At 44.8% G+C, this 20,625-nt stretch overlaps 1 protein-coding gene across 10 annotated transcripts in view; it reads left to right on the top strand.

The window, feature by feature from the left end:
* TEAD1 (TEA domain transcription factor 1) overlaps positions 1 to 19,849 on the top strand; it is a 261,228-nt gene extending 241,379 nt beyond the window's left edge. For all 10 annotated transcript variants that reach the window (XM_059408043.1, XM_059408047.1, XM_059408049.1 and 7 more), the window contains 3 exons: positions 1,078 to 1,218; positions 5,572 to 5,724; positions 12,132 to 19,849. In XM_059408043.1, the coding sequence (XP_059264026.1) occupies positions 1,078 to 1,218; positions 5,572 to 5,724; positions 12,132 to 12,245 (408 nt within the window). In that variant the 3' untranslated portion in view covers positions 12,246 to 19,849. The remainder of the gene's footprint in view (positions 1 to 1,077; positions 1,219 to 5,571; positions 5,725 to 12,131) is intronic.
* Positions 19,850 to 20,625: the final 776 nt, after the last annotated feature.

Raw genomic sequence — 20,625 nt, 5'->3', positions numbered from 1 at the left:
AACACAGCTCCGATCACATCACCTCCTTGTGCCAGAACTTTCTAAGGGTCCCTACTTCCTGCAGCATGCAATCCACACCCCTTTTTCAGCCCTTCATAACTTGAGTCCTGGCTGCATTTCCAAACTCACTTTTCCCAGTGGCCTTAGTCCTTGCAGAAGGAGGCACCCGACGTCCCTTCTAGAAGCCCCCAGTGTCTCCTCAGCCCATCTCTGCACATCATAACCATCCCATAAGCGATAACCCTGGCTAAAAGTCATACCTTCCAGACTGTTTCTGTCTCTTACAGCTGTTTTATGTGCACAGCTCCTGTCTGTAGTTCTGTGTAGGGTCTAGCATGAACCTCACATAGTAGGTAATCATCAAATACCTTAAATGAGTGGGAAATAGTAATTATTTAGCATCTTTATAAACCAGTTTTTTTCTAGGAGCCATTTCCCTTCTGGATGCTGTAATTTGTAATAAAGTTTGTTTTCACATCTATTAATAAGGGGCCAATCAGCTATAGATCTGTTCTTTTAAATATATCTACAGATTAGGGCGCCTGGGGGGCCCAGTCAGGTAAGCGTCTGACTCTTGATTTCGGCTCAAGTCATGATCTCAGGGTCCTGGGATTGAGCCCAGTGTCAGAGTCTGCTTGAGATTCTCTCCCCCTCCCTCCACTCTTCTCCCCCACCCTCTCAAATAAATAAATAAATAAACAAACAAACAAAAGTATATCTGCAGATTAGTGACTATGAAGTCCATTCTGCACACATCTCAGAGGCCTCATGGATCTTTATAACAAGGGTACAGTACTAGTCTACACTGAACACAAGAAAGCAAACTGAAATAGATGTGTGTTGCTTGGCCTTTGTGCCAGGGCGACTGCTGGAGTTAGCAAGCTCTTCAAAAAGTGACCCAGCGGGCCATGGAACTTGTTTCTGGATGTGCGTCACCTCCCCGCCTCCTCGAGCCACACCGCCCTCCACTCAGCCCGAGCGGTCAGAAGTCTCCCAGCTTTCCGGTCCCCGGTCCTGCTTGTTGCCATGCCTCTGGCCGTGAGAGGATAACCCCCACCTCCGTTTCCTTCCCAACAGGCCGACCTAAACTGCAGTATTCAGGACGATGCCGGGGCTTTTTACGGTGTAACCAGTCAGTATGAGAGTTCTGAAAATATGACAGTCACCTGTTCCACCAAAGTGTGCTCCTTTGGGAAGCAAGTAGTAGAAAAAGTAGAGGTAAGTAGGCATCTGTCCAGCGGAATCTTCATTCAGGGGCCGACTGTTGCCTTCCTGTCAGCTTGACCTTGGGGCGGACAGTTTCACTTTCTCTGGCATCTGCTCCTCTCCCTTTCTCCACCTCTTTCCCCTGTTACCTCTAAAAAGCCAGAACGCTCTGAAAGCACGTGGAAGAAGGCAGGGAAAGGAAGGTCCATGCCAGCCCCCCTGGAACGCGGTTGCCCGCCTTGTGTGGCCAGCAGCACTCAGTCCCGCCCGAGGTGTCCTGGGTGTGGGGGCAGGGGCATACAGGCCCTGCCATCCGTCGGATGGTGTCCTTCCCACCCCCAGGTCCAAGGGCACTTGTAGGCGTTGTAGGTAACAACCGGGGTAGAATTCAGCCATTCGGCCACCTGCCTTCTGTAATACTCAGACATCTCACGTGGTGGTGGTGCTTTTGCCCTTTCCACTCCTTTAATCCTTTTAAACAGATGACAGCACATCCTGGGGTCAAATCCCTGTTTATGGCTTTATATATTTCACGGCCTCCCTCCCTGTCAAAAAAGTATGTTCTTTTTACCAGGGCGGGTTGCTTTGTGTGATGTCTTACAGTTGACATTCCACATAAAGTCGAATTTTTCAGTGTCTTCTGCCCGTCCTCTAGTCAGTCCATGTCACGGTGGTCCTGGAGCTTGCAGGTCCCAGAGCCTAAGCTGAGTGCGGCAGACTTCATGCCAGGGCATGGGAGAGAGCAGAGGCGATGAGCAGGAGAGCGAGAGCGAGCATGAGGGCTTTAAGACTTGGGGCCAAACAGTGAGGACCTGGGATGTCGTGGCCCTTGTAGCTCCCTGAGCACAGACTGGGCCTCCCTAGAATGGTGTTGAGGGGGTGACAGTTAGCCAGAGAGGGTAGAAGAGAGTTGACTAGATGGTTGACGGGACCCGAGGCTTCCTGGGCTTCCACTGAAATGGAGGTAGGGGGAATCCAGTAAGATACTCTGAATAGAACTTAGAAACTCACTGGATATTAAAAATCCTTAAGGAGGAAGGGTCAGAGGTCCCACGTTTTATGTTTGCAAGGACAGTGCTGCCACCAACAGAGATAAGAAAGGAGGGTGCTCAGGAGCACATGGTCGGGATGATTCCAAATGCAAGATGAGAATTTGGAAGACAGGTGAAGCCTGAGACTACTGATGGGAAATCCTGAGCATTCAGGATGGTTGAGACTTTGGAAATGGAGAACTAGGTGCAGAGAGGGAATGGCAGCACAGAATAAGGGTTTAAATTTGGGGAGCAGTAGCCGGCCCTGGGGTGAGCGGAAGGGAGACAGCGGCAGAGGACAGAAATGGGTGTGAGAGGAGGGGAGCCAGCTCAGCGCGTGTCTGGGAAGCCCAAGGAGAGGGTAGGCGAGAAGGTGGCCGTGTCATCATTGACAGGCCCTGGAGGCCTGCAGCCCAGATGACCTCCCAGATCCTTGGAGGAGGAGGGAGCACAGGTACCGCTCAGTGGTTGGGAATGTAGAATTTTCCAGGTCAGCATGGCTGCTGGGTAGCCCCGTTGTCAGGCCTCGCCTGAGCTGGACCTCCTGCTTGGACAAGACAAACCGGACAAGTTACTCAGTGTCCCAGATTCTAAACTCTCCCCCACCCCCCCACGTGTTCTACAGTAACAGACGCAAAGGCTTCTGTAAGTTCAGGGAGCAGGAAAAGGTTGCCTTTGGCTGATGAAGGCCCAGGAATTTTCATGGAGAAGGTGGTGTGAGTGTGGCAGGTGGAGTTTTATATCCCCATTTGGTGTGAGATGGGCATATGCTACCGTTTTCTTCCAAGTACGCAAGCGTTTGTGTCAAAACCATTTCTTAAGTGATTCATCCTTTTCCCACTGAGTAGATCTGAGATCTGTCTCCTTTAAGTCACCGCATATCCCAGGAGCCATTCCTGAAGTCTCCCTGATTCCCCCTCTATCTCAACAGCGTCCCAGTGCCATGTTGATTTGATTACAGTGGCTTTACAGCACATTCCTCTGCAGGCACAAGTCAATCTGGCTGTTGTTTTCCATATATTTTCTAGGCTAGTAAACAGCATTTATTCTTCAAAAAAATGAGATCACTTTAAAGAAAAAAAAAAACAGTAAAGAAAACCAAAATCCTCGCTTGATCAATCTAATTGTAATTGTACTAGATTTAGACATTATTTTGGGATAAATTGATACATTACCAATTCTAAGTGTTTCCAGTTGAGAACCTATTTGCATTTCTATCTCATTTATCTTAATAAGATTTTACAGTTTTCACATATAGATCTATCCCTTTTTTGTTAAATATATTCCTAAATAGTATGTAATTCGTTAATGCAATTTCCTATTTCTGGGTTTTAATTACAAGAAGAGAGGAAAGCTCTTGGTTTTTGCTTATCTATGTTTTATCTGGCCATCTTGCCATATTCTCTTATTTATCTCCAGTGGTTTTTTTCTCCCCCTAGATTCTTGAATTTTCTATGTGTATGTTCATAGCAGCAGCAAAAACAGAAGGCTTTATTTCATCTCCTCTTTTCCAATGTTTTTGCCACCTTTTCTGTTTTGGTTATTTTCTCGCCTTCTTTCCATTTGCTAAAACCTCCAGCATTGTCATAAAAAGAAGTAGGGCGGTGAGTGGTGACTGCTGCCCATAGAGTTGTTTTTGGTGTTTTACCATTTCGGGTTATATACATTCACTGTTGGATTGTATAAGTGGTTTTTATTTTGTATTTAGGTGCTTTCTTTCTCTTCCCGTGTACCTAGGGTTTTTATTAGTAACAGCTGCAATATTTTATCAAATGCCTTTTCAGCATCTCTTACATGATTTTTTTCCAAGTTGTGGGCATCACGAGTTCATACCCATCCCATATAGGAGCCACCACAACATTCCTGAAGAAAGTCCTGCTTTGGACATGGTGACTCTTCTCTTGGCTGTTCTACATAAGATTTAGCATCTCCTAAGTGATGCTAGGACACTCCTCTTTCTAATCTCTTTGTGTCCATTAGTTTCATAAAAAGAATTGGGACACCTGCCTGTTTCTGCGACCTGGCATTGTTTGCATAACAATAAGAGTGATTATTCTTTTAGATTTGCATAAAACTCAGCAGTGAAACAATTTGGTCTTTGTACCTTTCTCCGTGGTGAGTCTCTGAACAATTTTTTGGTCGCCTCCACCCTAAGGGACCTACTGGAGTTTTCTCCTTCAATATTAGTAATTCAATATTAGTAATATTAATTAGTAATTCAATATTAGTAATTCATACTTTGCTGGGCAGTCATCCTCTCTAGGCTTATTCGCCTTACAGCTACATGAGGTAACCTTTTACAGATCTTCCAATCTCTCCTGTAATGTGGTTTTGTCTCTTTTCTCTGTTAAGCTTGTGAAGGCTTGATTTTGTTTTGACTTTTTAAAGAAACCAGTTTTTTAATTCATTCTGCCCACATTTTTTATCTCTGTTAACATCTATTTGAGCTTTTATCTTTATTAATTTCCTATTTCTCATTTCCTTTGGTTTCTTTGTGGCTTGGGTTTATTTTGTGGGTTTTTTGTTGTTTCTTTCATTTTTTTTTTTTTTTTTAATTTCAGACATGGTTTAGTTCTGTAATTTTTTTACCTTTAATTGTGAACTCATGAAGCTGCTTCCTTAAGTTTTCTCCAAGTAGAGCTTCATCGGGTCCCCTAAGTTTTGATGTCAAGTGTTTCCCTTTTCATTACTCTTGAGATAGTTTGTAATTTCCTTTTTAATTCTTCTTTGATCCAAGACTGTCTAGCGATATGTCTCTTATTTCTGAGTGTTTCCGTGGGATCTTCCATACCCGTATTTTCTTTCTTTTCCATGTTTATTAAAGACATAAATAACTCACAGTCAGGAGCTCGTGATCAGTGTGAAGTAGGTTTTCCTGAGGTAGAGAAATTAGCTGCCAAAGTCGTTGGTCTGAGGCCTTATAACAGTGGGGGAGGATTTTCTCTGGGCTCTTTGAAGAGTTGTAATTGGCTGGGCCTTGCTCCCCCAGATTTCCAGGCAGAAAATCACTAAGTAGGTGATTATATTTCTTTCTGACCTTTGCTTTCTTTTCTTTCTGACCTAGACAACCCTTCTCTAAAGCTATCCTTTTTCCACTGTCTTTTGTTGTTGTTGTTGTTTAAAGTTTCCAGAAAAGTAATGGATTTCTGAGTATGGCATTAAGTTTGGAGATAGGATTTCTTTTAAAATAAGTACACTGTGTAACTAGTACAGCATCTAGCAGATGACTTCTGTTGAAAAGGAAAAGAAAAATGCTTTTGAAGGCTGTAACAGCGTTTTCATGTATCTTGAAGTCCAAAGTATAAACGTGCTCAACTCCTTTCTCCCCTCACAGACGGAGTATGCAAGGTTTGAGAACGGCCGATTTGTGTACCGAATAAACCGCTCCCCAATGTGTGAATATATGATAAACTTCATCCACAAGCTCAAACACTTACCAGAGAAATACATGATGAACAGTGTTTTGGAAAACTTCACAATCTTATTGGTAACTGTTTTGCCTCTTTCTTCTTGTGGCTGACGCAGTCTGGCGCTGGAAGGGAAGGGGGCAGGAAGGTGGCGGGGTGTAGGGGTGCTGAGCAGGCTGTGGGAAGGTCACCATTTGAATCCACAGCACCCAGGGCAAAGGCTCGGGCTCTGCTTGGGCTCAAGTCTCTAGAAGAGACAGGGTCTCATCTGGCGAGGCTCATAAGCTCTTTGAAGCTCAGGAAAACTGGAATTCAAGTGTGTAAATTCACCTGCATGTTAGAAAGGCGTGGGGGACTTCTTAAAATACTTTTAAGACTTTTAAAAGCCTGACACCAAGGCTGCATCCTAGATCAACGAAATCCCGACCTCTGAGGAGAGAAGCCAGGCGTGAATACTTATCGTTCTCTAGGTCATTCCAGTGCCTGCCCTGCGTGAGTCCCGGCCGCCGAGTAGGCAGATTGCAGATGAGACAAAAATTGAGTCAGTGGGTTTGTACTTCAAATACACCTTACTCATTTCATGAAGGATTGCAAGGCCTTATAAGAAGTAATACACACTAAGATCGCAAAACACAAACCCTCGGCACCACAAGAAATGGAAATTTGAATGTCATGACCAGAAAATAGTCCCCATAGGCTGAAGAGTATGGTCAAAGCTCGGACAGCTAAAGGGAAAGTAAAAGCAGTGGTTGGTGCCCAGAGTCTATGATGGGAGAAGTTTCCTGTGCCCCTGGTCAGAGCTGGAGAGTCGGGGAGGATCCCCTCATGTTTAACAAATTTCTCATCAGGGCTCCATTTGGATACTTGGGAAGAAGGTTATAAGAACAGCAATGTCTTCAAAAATCTGCCTACAAAATAGGCAGTAAGGGGTTTCATTAGGCTCATTTTTGAAAAAAAAATTAATATTCCTTGACTTAAGGAAAGGAAAAATGCCAAAACAAAACTTAGAAACAGGTTTGCTAAAAGGGGCACAAGACAGTATCATGGTCACATATTTAGCCCTCTGAAGCCTTGCTTTGTTACGCTGCTACTAGGATTAAGAACTAGAATACTTAGAGCAGAAGTTCTTTATCCAGAGGTTTTGGACCCATGGCGACTAGAGTTCACCATCAGTGGTGTGCTACTTTAAAAAAAACAAAAACAAAAAAAAAAAACACCCAACTATCTCCCACCCTCTCCCCCAAACCCTGATTTATTACATTTGCCCATTTCCATGGTATAAATACATCCTCCATGGTCAGTTTCAAGGTACCAGTGGGCTGTCCGGCTCATAAAATTCCCTCATATTTAACTTTCCAGAGCCAGAGGGACCCAGTTTCCTCACAACAGTATGAAAACTGAATAAACAAAACTTAAATTAAAATCCTAATGCATATCAGATTCACACAGTAAGATTTTTTTTTTTTAAGGTTTTATTTATTTGTCAGAGAGAGCACAAGCAGGCAAAGTGGCAGGCAGAGGCAGAGGCAGAGCCAGAAGCAGGTTCCCCACTGAACAGAGAGCCGATGCGGGACTCAATCCCAGGACCCTGAGATCATGACCTGAGCCGAAGGCAGTGGCTTAACTGGCTGAACCACCCAGGCACCCCCACCCAGGAAGTTTTTAAAAATTCGGGGCAGGGGAGTAGGGCCCACCCAGCATCGCCATTCTTGTTTTATTTTAACGGCTCCCGGGTAGTTGAGACCCGTGGCTCAGGGGGATGGCAGTGAACTGCGGGGAGTCTCAAGTCCACAGATGCATGATGGTCATACAGTTGGCTGACAGATAATGTTGCGTGTAATTTTCATTTATTCCTGAGAGAGAATCCCGGTGGATTCTCTGGCATGTCCATAGGAGACTAGCAATCTGGGGGAAACTTTGGAAAAACCTGTTCTTTACCAAAAACAGGTTATTGTTTAGTTTGTTAGTATCGTTTACCAAGAATGTTATTGATTAGTATCCTGTCCTCTAACGGTTGTTAGTGAAAACGGAGCAGATCCTGGTTTGGGGTGCTGGCTGGTCCCTGACCAACAGCTGCTTCCTGTTGCTCGTTAGGAACAGGGGACTTTGTGCTCAGATGGGCAGAAGGTGAGTGTGTCGTACCTTGATGTGGACAGTTAATAGCCTTAGGAAAAGTCTCTGAGTGAATGGCCAGCCCATCTCTCTTGGAAGCAGTCTTAGCTGTCCTTACAAACTAGTTCTGAGTCTATGTCAGCATTTTAAGGACTATGCCCTCCATCCCTACCCCTACCTCACAGAGCACAGCTGAGGAAAAGAAGGCCGGGAAGAAATGGAAAGCAACTATTTAGCCACAAAACCCATGAGACCAAATCAGTAGTTCTCCTTGAACATGTGACTTTAAGCAGCCTGGATATCCAGAGAGAGCATTACCTTAATTCCAGAATTTATCATTAAGCAACTAGAAAAATTCCTTTGCTATGATGAATTAGTAGCTCTCAGTAAATATTTGCTAGAAATTTAGCATTTAGAAAAGCTGAAATTAAACCAGCACTCCTGGATTATAGAATGAAAGCAACTCATTGATAAAGGAAAGAGAGTACTTTTCAGCTCTTCCTTGGGGGCGGCAGGGGGAGATGTAGGAACACAGCCAGGATGGCAGCTGCCTGACATAGTGGCAGGCATTTTACTAGGTATTGGATTACAAAGCCTGTGTCAGCAAGACCAGTTCCAGACCCTGCTGGCGGGTGAGCTAAAGTCTTTGATTTCAGCAGGATGATACAGAAATTGAGGTGATCCTGTAAATGCAGGACCTGAGTGACAATATCCAGACAGACTGAGGAAGACTGTCTCTGAATTACAGGCCAAGTGTTCCCATTGTTTTTGGAGTTGCATTCAGACATACATACATACCGGTTGCTAGAAACATTTTTTTCTTTCCTCTTTTTGAATCTTAATCATGAAGTCTAGGACATATTCGGGACACCTGCCTGGCTCAGTTGGTAGAGCAGGGAACTCTTGGTCTCAGGGTCACGAGTTCGAGCCCCGTGCTGGGCCTGGAGGCTAAAAAAGAAAAAGATAAATAGAACATAGTCTTTCCTAGAGAGTTTGCAAGACGGTAAGGCAGATCTTGGAGGCTCCAGGCACGGTGCTAAATCCTTTGTAAATGTGATATGAAATTCTCACTGCAGACTGTGAGGTCGTATTTATTCCCTTTTTATGGATAAGGAGTGTTAGGCCTCCCTGAGGTCACAGAGCTGGTGACAGACATAAACGAAGACTAAGAAGGATAGGAAAGCTACTTTGCGGCTATTTCATGATCACACAGTCAGAAGACTGGGGTTTAAGATGCAGTTCTACTTAAGGACATTGGTTTGGATAAGTCGCTGAACGTCTCTAAACTCCGTTCCCTCCTCCACTTATAAACAAAATGCTCTCGTCTAGACGCCCCACCTCAGAGGTTGTTGAGAATATTTGCTTTCATTTAGCTAAACTGTGGAGAAATTATAATCACTGTCAGAGTGCAGTGCAGGCAAAACAGTGCCTATTCCAGAGCAAATCTTGGTCTGCTCCAGGGAAAGAGGCAGGTGAAGAAGTGGTTACAGGACATTCGTACAATGCTTGCCTGTGGTATCCTTGGGAAACAGACACCTGGGCGTACAGAGTATTGAATGGGGCATCCTCAAGGCATGTAAACAGCTGGTGCTTAAGTTGCCTTGATGGGTAAACAGACATGTTTCAGATTTACCAAGAAAAGCGCTGTCTCATGGGTGTGTACTTACCTGTCAGGGGCTGGGACGTAAACTAGATGGGGGTGGGGGGCAGCCATCTCGGAAGCCCCTGAGGGAGGCAGGCGCTCCTCAAGCAATCGCAAAATGGATGTAAACCCCACGGAGGCTGGTGGCTGGCAGAGGGTGGTACATGGTGCCCAGAGAGCGGATGCCAGGAGTATTTGACCTGAGGAGGGAGGTCAGGGAAGGCTTCCCTCAGGCAGAGATAGAGGAGGCATCCTTGCCAGATGACTAAGGCAAAGAGGGTAGAGAAAAGTACCACAGGTGGGCGGGCAGGTGGGAGGGCTGGTGTGGCTGGTGTGGCTGGTGTGGCTGGTGTGGAGAAAGAGAGAGGAAAGCAAGGAGCTGACTGGGTGGGCCAGCCAGATGGGGCCGGAGCTCCTGGGCCTTACAGGCTGGAGAGTTTGGAAGTTGAATACAAGCCATGGGGGTTGTTAAGCAAGAGGGCATTCTTGTCAGATTTGTGTTGTTCACAGGGTCGTTGTGGCTGCTGTGTACCGGGAGTAGGAGGGGGCAGGGTGGCTCCGGTGGGGGAGGCCAGGTGCTTTGCTGGTACCCTGGACAATGGCCGTGGGGGAGGGGAGGGGATCCAGGACTGTTCCAGAGGGAAGAACAGCAGGACGTGGCGTTTCTTTTCTATTTTATTTTTTCAAAGATTTTATTTATTTATTTGTTAGGGACATAGCGAGAGAGGAAACACCAACGGGGGAGTAGGAGAGGGAGAAGTAGACTTTCTGCTAAGTAGGGAGCCCGATGCGGGACCGATCCCTAGACCCCAGGATCATGACCTGAGCTGAAGGCAGACGCTTCACTGACTGAGCCACCCAGGCGCCCCAGGGCATGGCATTTCTTTGCATATAGGGACAGAGAGATTTCCAGGACGGAAGGCCTGCATGCTTGGAGTCTTCTATTTGTGAGGGAAGGGACAGGAAGTAAGACTAGGAAGGATGGAGGTGGGAACCAATACTCAGTCAAATCTTTATTACCCAGGGGGAAAAAAAAAAAAGGTCAATAATCTATTACTGTATCCATTCATTTGTCTAGAGCAGCTTGGCTTCATGGTTAGGGAAAAAGGTCTTTGAAGTCAGAGTTAACGTTTCTTTGGTGACAGTTGTGTACCCTTTGGGCCACTCCCTGGCCTCACTTGCTGTCAGGGGGAGGTGACCGGGCACCCGCTCATGAAGTTGTGCTATTATACCAGACAGTGTGTGTGAAGCAGTTCGTACCGAGCGGGTGTACACTACGTAGTTAATGTATGTTGACTATTGTGTCACTCGTCTTTCCTTCCACACATTTTTTTTTAAGATTTTTTTTTTTTTCCTAATTTATTTGACAGACAGAGATCACAAGTAGGCAGAGAGACAGGCAGAGAGAGACGAGGAAGCAGACCCCCTGCTGAGCAGAGAGCCTGCCGTGGGGCTCGATCCCAGGACCCTGGGATCATTACCTGAGCCAAAGGCAGAGGCTTTAACCCACTGAGCCACCCAGGCTCCCCCCCGCCCCACACAGACACATTTTTATTAAACAACTGTTTTGTGCCAAGCTAGTTACTAAGAAACACGGTCCCCGTTCTTCAGGAACTTAGAGCCCACTGAATGACATGGATGTTAAAAACAAAAACAAAAACACAAATCTAGGTGTTCTTACTGTACTGTATGCCCTAATGGACAGTTAAAAGTGTGTGAGTTTGTATTCTTCAGTCAGGGGCCATACCCTCAGATGCCTTGAGAGTAAGGGAAATGGAATGGGTGATGCGGCCCACAGTAGGCGGTGAGAGGGTGGAGTGACATGCTGAACTAGGCCCTCAGATTCACAGTATTTGAAGACACCGAGCTGTCTTCAGACAAAAGACACACAACAGCATCACTGAAACTGTGGGGAAGTGGGCTAGATTTGCTTTTCTTGGAAAGTTTCTTCTGAGAACTGCTCTTGGAAGCAGGCATGGTTTAGTGGGGAGGGGCCGCAGGGACCTGGGTCAGATCTGGTTACTCAAGGGAAGAACACAGGCTAAGGCCACGGGCACGAGGAGGAGAGAGCTGGAGTCCAGTGACTTGAACCAAGAGGGGAAGCAGATGAATGTTTCAGAGTATGTTTCAAAAGGTAAAGTCTGTGTGCGTGGAAAGAGGGATCATTTGATGTGATTCTACCACTGTGCCTTACTCAGCGTCTATGGTACCGAGTCCCAGCACAGCCGGTTAACAGTGCTGAGCTAGTATTCGTGGAGCTCACGTCTCTTGTGGGCTGTTGTGAAACAAATCTAGTAAAAGTTTAAGAATAAGATAGGAAGCAATTCCTAAGGTAAACAACTGTCTAGTGGGACAGGATTCTAGAAAATGGTCTTTGTTGTAAAGAAATCAAACCTCCTAAAAAACCCGAACTAATTCTTGTGGGCTCAAATTAGGGGTGAGACCCTGTCCGTAAGGTATGTCTTATACATGGCAAATACATGGTAACTAAGTTCAGCTAGAATTCAGCTAGGATTCAAGTCAGACCCCTAATTATCCTGAGTTGATGTTGGAGGGGGCAGCTTGAGGCTGGGACATGTGCAGTAGTCTCCCTGCTGAACTTGAAACCGTCCCTCTCCAAGCAAACCCTGGTTGCCATGGCACAGATGGACCATGTTTGCATATGTCGAGGTTTTTCTCTCCCTCTATGTGTCTGTGTATATATAAGTATATACTTTTTCTTTTTTTTAACAGGTGGTAACAAACAGGGATACACAAGAAACTCTCCTGTGCATGGCCTGTGTATTTGAAGTTTCAAATAGTGAACATGGAGCACAACATCATATTTACAGGCTTGTAAAGGACTGAACATGGTTATTTATATATATATAGATATCTGTATATACACACACACACATACACATACGTGCACACACACACACACACACACACTCTCCATTATTGAATGACTGACTGTAAACCTCACCACACAGGGGGGTGCCCTGGCCCTGAGGTCACCCTGACTTTTCTAAATCCTGTTTGAGTGAAGTCATTATTTTTTTTTCATGTGTTCATACTATCATTGTAGCTGTGAAGTTCTGGTACAGTTGTAAAAAGAGAAATCTGAGTGGTTTCTATGTGTTCTTCACATCCGCAGCCCACAATTCCTCGGGAAAGGTGAACCTTAAGAACCCAGGTCTCTGTCTGCAGAGACCTGTCTCTAATTGTGATAGGAAAAAAAAAAAAAATTGAGACAGAACATTTGCCATGGGGCATTTACAGCCTTTATACAAATGTATTTAGTTCTGGTTTTGTTTTGTTCTTTCCAACATAAAATTCTTGTTTTAAGATACAAGTAAAATTAATCTTTAAATATAAATGTAAATTAGTACACAAAACTAAGAATCTTTAGACTTATCTTTGTAACTAATTAGGGTGGAAGTTATGAAAGAATGTAATTCACTAAATTATTTTTTAAATGAAACTTTTCTTTCTTTTTGAAGCCAAATGTTAAAATATAGCCTTAAATGCTTGGTAGAAATATTCTAATGAGACAAATTTGTACTTTTTTTTTTCTCAAGGTGAAAACTAATCTCTTAATCCATTAAACTCTTGAACAGGTATTACAAAGGAAGAAAACTTCACCCCTTATCCTTAACATATATAGTATATTTAAAAAATATAAAATTGTATTGTACTAATGTGATGATTATTTAATGAAGAAAAAAAAGGATGGCTCTTTTTGCAATAAGTAGATAAATACTGAAAACCTAAACGTACAAATGTTTATAGTCTTGTGTGTGCAGTTATATTTTATATGGACAACCAAATTTTTTACCAAGATGAGTAAATGTTTGAATCACTGAAATTTAGTAACAAAAAATTGAAAATTGGCATGAATACTGCACTGTGAGCTGCAAAGTAGTGAAAAATCCTGTGGCTGGGAGAAATTTCACCAACCAAACAAGAAAAAGGCTCATCAGTTTTAGCATCTCTGCTCCCCAGAAAATTACAAGCATCCTTTCCAGCCTGTGGATAAATTCTTTCTGGTGAACCAGTGTGCATAGTAACCTGCCATAATGTGTATGTCCGTGTGTGTTTGTGTACACATCCACACATATACACATACAGTATCAGACATATTTATTGAACATCTCTTTAATTCACCAGTTTGCTAGGTGCTGATATGTTCGTGTACACGTATAGTTCAGTCTGTGTCCCTAGATCTAGATAGATACCTTCTCAAAGAACATCTGTTTCTCAGCATCTCTCGATAGTCACAGTACTTGTTTGACTGAGGTTGGAGAGGCCCAGCGTTCTCTCTGACTTTTTTTTTCCAAACAGACTCATCGGGAGGTTCTCCTCCCAGGAGAAATTCAACTTTCCAACCCAGATATTCCAAAGCATTGCCCAGGCAGAGTTGGTTCGAAATGGCCGTGTGTCTTGGGTTATTTCTGTAAGTGCTTCACTGGGAAGGAGACAGGGTTACACTCCCCAGCTTCCCAGAGGAACGTGACATTCTTGGAATCGCCAGGAATAGATTTCACTCAATAGAACGTGAAGGAAGTTTTGTAAGTTGTGAAACCTGTCATGGCTTTTTCATCAAGCCAGAAAAGAAATACCTTGTTCTTTCACATCCTAGTAACTTATCCGTTTCCCTGTCCCACCACCTGCTCTGATCCTGCTTGGATATTGGTTAGAGGGTCTAGTGTGGCTCGCTTGTGGCCAGCAAGCCACCGGACCAAGCCTGATTTCTCCAAGACTCATGCCATCAGTTCCTGGGAAGACCAGTGAAAAAAGTGCAGAACTTCTCCCATTTGGAATGCACACCTCTCATAAAAACCAGTACTCTGATGTCTGTCTTCCCTCCGTGAAAAAACTACCATTTATTCTCTGATTCTAAGGGGCCTTTGAAGGATTGCCCTAGTGGTCTGCCCTTTCATCTGGCCTTCCGTGCAGACACCGAAGCCTCTGCCGTAGTCATCATACTTAATGACTTCTCTTGGGCAGCCCTCCTAGGAATGTTCCTTTTGCTTCTGTCTCCCACATCTTTCCCCAGTGGAAACCCCACTCTCCCAGAGCCAGGACCCTATGAAGGGGGGGTAAAGGATCTTCTATGTCCAGAGCCAGCCCAGAACTTCAGCGAGAGGAGTATCTGATTCCCATTCCCACACAGGAATGGGGCTCTTCTGTCTGCCAGGAGGCCTCTTAGGATTTACTTTTCAAAGCACAAATAGACCCCAGAAGAGCAGCTGGAGGGTGGTTCTGCTGGCTGAGGGAAGGGCACCCCCAGCCTGCTGAGCTCTTGGAGGCAGGCTGTGCCCTCCTCCCCCAGATGCCTTCAGAGCTGAGTTTGGGGCATTTGCATGAACAACCCGGAGGGTAGCTTTTTGCTCTTAAAAACATTTCTAGGAGCCTTAAAATTTTTCTTCTCATCTTGTTCTCCTAAAACTTTCTCTAGGGCAGATATTTTCCCTATCTTAACCACGGATCCAGTTACCCAAACCCTTGGCCATCTCTTTCTCTGCCAAGTTAGGTGCTGGGGTGGGGTTTCTGAGGCGGTGCCTCATGCAAGTCTGTCTGTAGTCTTTCATCCTTTGTCGTAGTCTTCTCCCTTGAGCTGGCAAGCTTCCCCAACCATAAAAAAGCCTTTCCAGGCCCCTGTCCTTACTGCTTTCTTTTGAGTACCAGGTCTCCTGCCGACCCTGCATCACCAGCCTTGAGTCAGGGGCATCTCATACTTCCCTGGGGAGCATGGAGGCCCATCTCTCACAGTCACCCAGGAGGGAGCTGAAAAACTGGACTCTGGTCTGTGGGCATTCGTTTCCATCTTAGCAAGAGCCTTAAAATGACTGTCAGGACTTCTCCAGAACAGGTTCCAGAATTCCAGAAGGTCTGTGTTACTCTTCAGTCAGGGGCTCTCCGCTTTGAAGTATCAAAGTTGGCAAGTTGAGAACAGTTCTTTGTCCTGCACCGTGTCCCTGGCCTTCCCATGCCCTCCCTGCTGTCGCCACGACCCAGAATATCTCCAGACATCGCCACACGTTCCGTGGAGCCCAGTCCGACCCCCAATGGAGGACCCCTGCCCTAGATCCTGCAGGTCACAAATACCATATTGGAGATCTTCTTTTTCCCTTCCAATCTCACCCCAAGAAAGCTGCTGTCCCAGGAGCTTTGTTTTAGGTCATGAAGAGGCAGGTAGGAAGGTTCCTCAAATGACATTACATCCAGGTCTCTTCCCCTTCAGGGCATCTCCCACGGCAGAGTCTGTCTCGCTACAAAGGCTTCCTTCATTCATCACTGGGGATGTTGGGAATAGCGGGTCACCCCCATCCCCATGATCAGCTTGGACCTCTGTAAGGTGCATCTGTGATCTGATCTTCATTCCTCATTTTACCAGCTTTAAAAGACATCCCATTCATTTTTCTTTTAAGCGTCTGGGTCTCAAGGTTGAAGCTTTCCTCATTTCGGTAAGCTTCCTCTGGTCTTCTGCTTTCTGCCCTACACTCAGTGCTGTTTTTAGAATTTAAGGAAGCCTTTGGAACACTGCATCTTTAAGGTTGGAGGAGAGAGGGACCAGTTTTGGAAGCAGGGGGTGATGGATTTTTTTCCTTACTGAGCTAAAAGAGAGCACAACCTACTCTCTCCTTCATTTAGCAGATGAGAAAGTTGAGACCCAGAGGGGAAGTGACTTGCCCAGAGTCACCCAGCTGGTTAGTGACAGAATCAGGGTGCGACCCTAGGACCTCGCCACTTAATCCTTGGCCTCTTCCAGTGAAGGTGGTTCCTCTTTGGTGCTCATGCCTCAGTGATCCCTACGAAGATGTGCATAGACTCAGTGCAGAAGACAGAGGGGGACTAAGAACCACCCCCTCAGCCAGAGCAAGGCATCGACCCGATGCTGACGCCACTTCCCCCACGGAGCCTCTTCTCTGATTGGAGCTACACGAGGCAGCCACAAGCAGATACAAAAGCTGATGAGCCTTTTCGCTTACCCTGAGGACAATTCACCTGCCACAGAATCTCGAGTCCAATTTTTACCTGCTACGCAACCCAGCCGCCATGTCCCACACTCAGACCAGCCAAAAAGCAGCCCCTGTTCCCAGCACTTGGTGTTGAAAGTCCCCAGGTGACTTTAACCCAAGTCTTCTCTAGGTCTCGATACTGTAGTGGCTTTAGCAGTCTGTTTTTTGTACAACCTTAAATTATTTAAACCGGCTGAGATGACAGTCAGTCTTACAAACCAGGTACATAGGATCTGTCTAAGTTCGTGTATGCTCTGTCTGGTACACTACACCTGTCCTCATGAAGGGTAGAACCGATCCCGTGCGTTAGCGTTCGCACCTGTGACAGCGAGAGCATATGTCTGCATTGCTTCTTTCTTTCTGTTGACGTTTCTGTGGCAAAGCCCTGCACGTGTCATTTCTGAAAAGCCTTAAATCTTTGAGACATTGTGTGTAGGGTGTGCAGTGCCGAAGGCTGCCTCGGAACTGTGAGCCCTTTTGTAAGCTGGAAGCATTTCTCTTACTACTGTTCCTTTTTTTAGGGAGTTTTAAATTCAGAGCTGCCAAAGCGTTCCAGTAAGCAGTGCCTTAGTGATACCTAGTTGTCCCCAGCCCCCGCATCCATTCACGAATTGGCCTCGTATTTGAAACTACACAGGCAAAAATTGTTCGCATTTCTCTTTCGTAAGCCCATTTTTTCTCCAGTTCTAGAGGACACTGACCACTTGGTCTAAAATCGGAAACTGAACACGAGGTGGTTCTTCGACCACACTCTCAAATGTATATACCAAAACGGAAGGTTTTCCAACTTCATAGTTTACTCTGAGAAGCAAATTGTACTTTTAAAGTTGCCTTTTAAATTCACGACCAAATACTTAGCTATTTATGAATCTTCTGCGCTCTAGCATGGAAGTGCCTTTGGTTTGAGATTCCAGCTTAGAAAAGTGCTGCCATATAACGATAATTTGTAGAGAGACCAAAAATATTCTGAGATCACCGTAATGCCTTTGGTTTACCAGGATGAGTAACCAACTACAGGCCTCTGTCCACAAGGGCGCGACGCGGACCCTGCCTGCCGCCACCACCGTCCCACAGTAGCAGCAGCAGGAGGGACCCCAGGAACTGTTGTGTGTGTGTGTGTGTGTGTCCGCGACCCTGGGCGTCCTCTCCGCCCATCACCCGGCCGTGCGTCCGCGCGAGGGGACTGCCACACAGACGACAGACTTGCGACCGGTGGACAGATCTGTCCTTCCCCTCGTGTGCGTGTGCAGTCTCTGTGGAGGCTTTCTTTTCCATTCCGACGACAGCGCACACTTCTCTGGTCTACACAGTGATACCACTCTGGAAGTTGGAAGCCTCGAACCGAGATGCGAGTGCAGAACAAAAATGAGTTAGGGTCATTACAATTGAAGTGTTCTTCTTACGGCGAAAATGTTGACTTTGAGTGTTGTGTACGAATGTGCGATGAGAAACTTCCAAAGAGCACCATTCACAATTTGGCATTTTCAAAGAATGTTCCAGCCCTCAAAAGGGCAACCCTTTAGAGTCTGTGTCGGCTTTTATCAAAACCTTGTATAGATCGGGAAAACTGATAGAGGTAAGGAAGAGGCGTGGAAAGGACCAGAAGGCAAAAACACCAGCCAAACAAAAGCCAGGAGGAGAAAAAAAAAAATGTTCTTTACCCATATAGACTTCCAAATGACATCAGACATCTTTGAAAGTTAGCCTCTGAACTCTTAATGCGTATGTTCTTTTGTCTCTCCCTGGTGTCTTTAAGATTACCCTGTCTGGTCTCTGAAATTTCAGGAGTGATTTCTATCCACACCAAGTTGTGAGTATTTATAGAAATTTCTACAAGGAAAAAAAAAAAAAAACCTGTCAAATGATGAAAAGTAAAATGAGCTAACACGAGCGCTAGTCACCCGCTTGAGTTCGACCCTCCCTGTCCATACTTGTGTCACCCCTGGAAAGAAACTCATCAAATGCTTATTTTCCTGCTTCTCTTTTCAACTGTTACTGCGCTTTGTTGGTTTGGCAATAGTTTTCTCTCATAAACTCATTGCTTCTGTTGTGAAGAGTGAAAGTCTTGTGTTTAAAATTTACTGCATTTGCAAGGATAGTTTCGCTGAAGTCATGCACCATTAACTAAGATGAAATATTGGTATTTATTGTCCTACTTCCTAAGGCTGTAGCTTGTTTTATTCTTTGTGAATTTGCAGTGAGTCGGTCATACACCACACTACATCATTTTAGTTTGTTTGAAATGGCAGTTACGTTCCCTCTGTTCCTCATTAAATGGGGTCAGATTCCAGGCAATGCCAACCTCTCTCAGGTAGGCTCTTTTGTCTGCCTTTCATTATGAGATGGTTTTCCCTTCCCCTGTCTCTCAGAGAGGCTGACAAAATCTAGGTGTAAATCAATTGGAAACCGGTCTCTTATTTTATTACTACTACTATTATTATTATTATTTTGGATCAGTCATTTTCTGTGATTAGTTTGACTATGTAAATTAGATATTAACTGCACTTCTTTAAAAAAAAATATACATCTCCCTGTTACCTCCTTGAAAGATTCACTTCTGTAGGCCTTTGTCTATAGGCTCTAGCCTGCAGATAAGGAAAAAAAAAAAAAAGAAAGAAAGAAAGAAAACAAAAACAGTACGTGCCTGAAAACAAAAAAAAATTTTGTAACGTTTAAAAAAAGAAACCCGAATAGCCTTTAATTCTTTAATATGCTTAAATTTTATGTAAATTGGTTTTGCCACATGTGTTTGTTCACGTTCTAAATGACTTTAATGGGATTCTCACAGTCGGTGTCTCTGTGTCCCGTGTATACTATGGGCTTGTGACGTAAGCGCTTCATCTGGTCAGTGGTCGCTTTGATATTGTACTGCAGCTGGGAGGGAGCTCTGGAACGGGCCCCTGGGTGATAAGGTTCCTCTCGATAGATTGGAGAGATGGGGGTGGGGGGCAAATTCTCACACATGTTTCTTAAACTATTTGCAGAAACTTTCAAAAAGGCATTTGGTTAAACCTCTTGGCAGTACAGTATTCTTGTATTTGTTAATTTCTGTGTTTAGGTACTGGTACCATTTTGTTTAAAAATGTTCTAAGTGTTGGCTTTAAAGTGAATTTATCTTTAGTATGATAGTTATATGAAAATTATAGGGTTTGTGTGCAGAGAATTTTTTTATAAAGTGCTTTGTAAAAAAAAAAAAATGTATTCTAGCTTTCGCGGTACATATGTGTGATAACTTTAATATCCATGACAGTTAAGTGCAATTATTTCATCACTCTAAAAATGCTATTTTTGTGTCAGTTCCTGCAGGTGTTTTCATGTCTTTGCAAAGTGACACATTTTGATGCCTTCTTGATAAAGTGGTAGACATTTTGTAGCTTTCTAGAAACTTTGTATTCATACGGTATCAATGAAAAATAAAGAAAATGAAAGTGTGGGTTACCTTTTTTATCTGCAGAAGTGTCTGTTGTTGAAAATGACATGTGATTGTGCTTGTGGGGGAACTGTGGGGTTCATGATTTGGGTGAGTGTGGCACGAGGCACAGCCCTCCGTAAGAAAGCCTTTGATTCATTAGATGTTTACTGTGTGGTGGGCACTGGGCAGGTGTGTTGATACAATGTGGATATATTATTTCCTTTCATTCTTACCTTAGTTCCAAAGTCAGTGAGGTTATTATCCCCACCCCAGGCTCAGAAAAGATGGATCATTCCGCAGTCATGACTGGTAAGTGGTGGAGCCTTAAATAGGTCACCCTGATGCTCAGGCCTGGACTCTCCCCTATCCCCTAACCTCCCTCCCCTGCCTTGCACACACACCCGCACACACCGTAAGCGCTCCCCTGCCCCATGAGTTTATTTGAAATCTGAGGTAAAGCATGCTTCAAATCCCAAGAGTCCCTCACTGGTGGGAGTGGGAACAGAGAAGAAATAATATCCCATCTCCTTTGAAAAGAGCCATTTTCAGTATACCGCAAGTCAAGAGGAATGCTGTTATCCACTGAGTTGCTCAGAGTAGAGGGAAGGGAACTAACTATGGAACACCCTGTTGAGGCCCTAATGTGTGCCAAGTACTGTTAGAGTCACTATTTGTCCCAGACCCCGTTCTCTTGAATAAAGGAGTCATTTCCTGTTTTTCAATAAAGAAATTGAGGCCTGAGAAGCTGAGCCCTTGTTAAAGTCATGAAAGCTAGTGACAGGAATCCAGAGCTGGAAACGCCTCCTGCCCT

Source organism: Mustela nigripes, chromosome 1, assembly GCF_022355385.1.
Source record: "Mustela nigripes isolate SB6536 chromosome 1, MUSNIG.SB6536, whole genome shotgun sequence".
Lineage (NCBI taxonomy): Eukaryota > Metazoa > Chordata > Mammalia > Carnivora > Mustelidae > Mustela > Mustela nigripes.
This window is presented reverse-complemented; position numbering and strand designations above follow the sequence as displayed.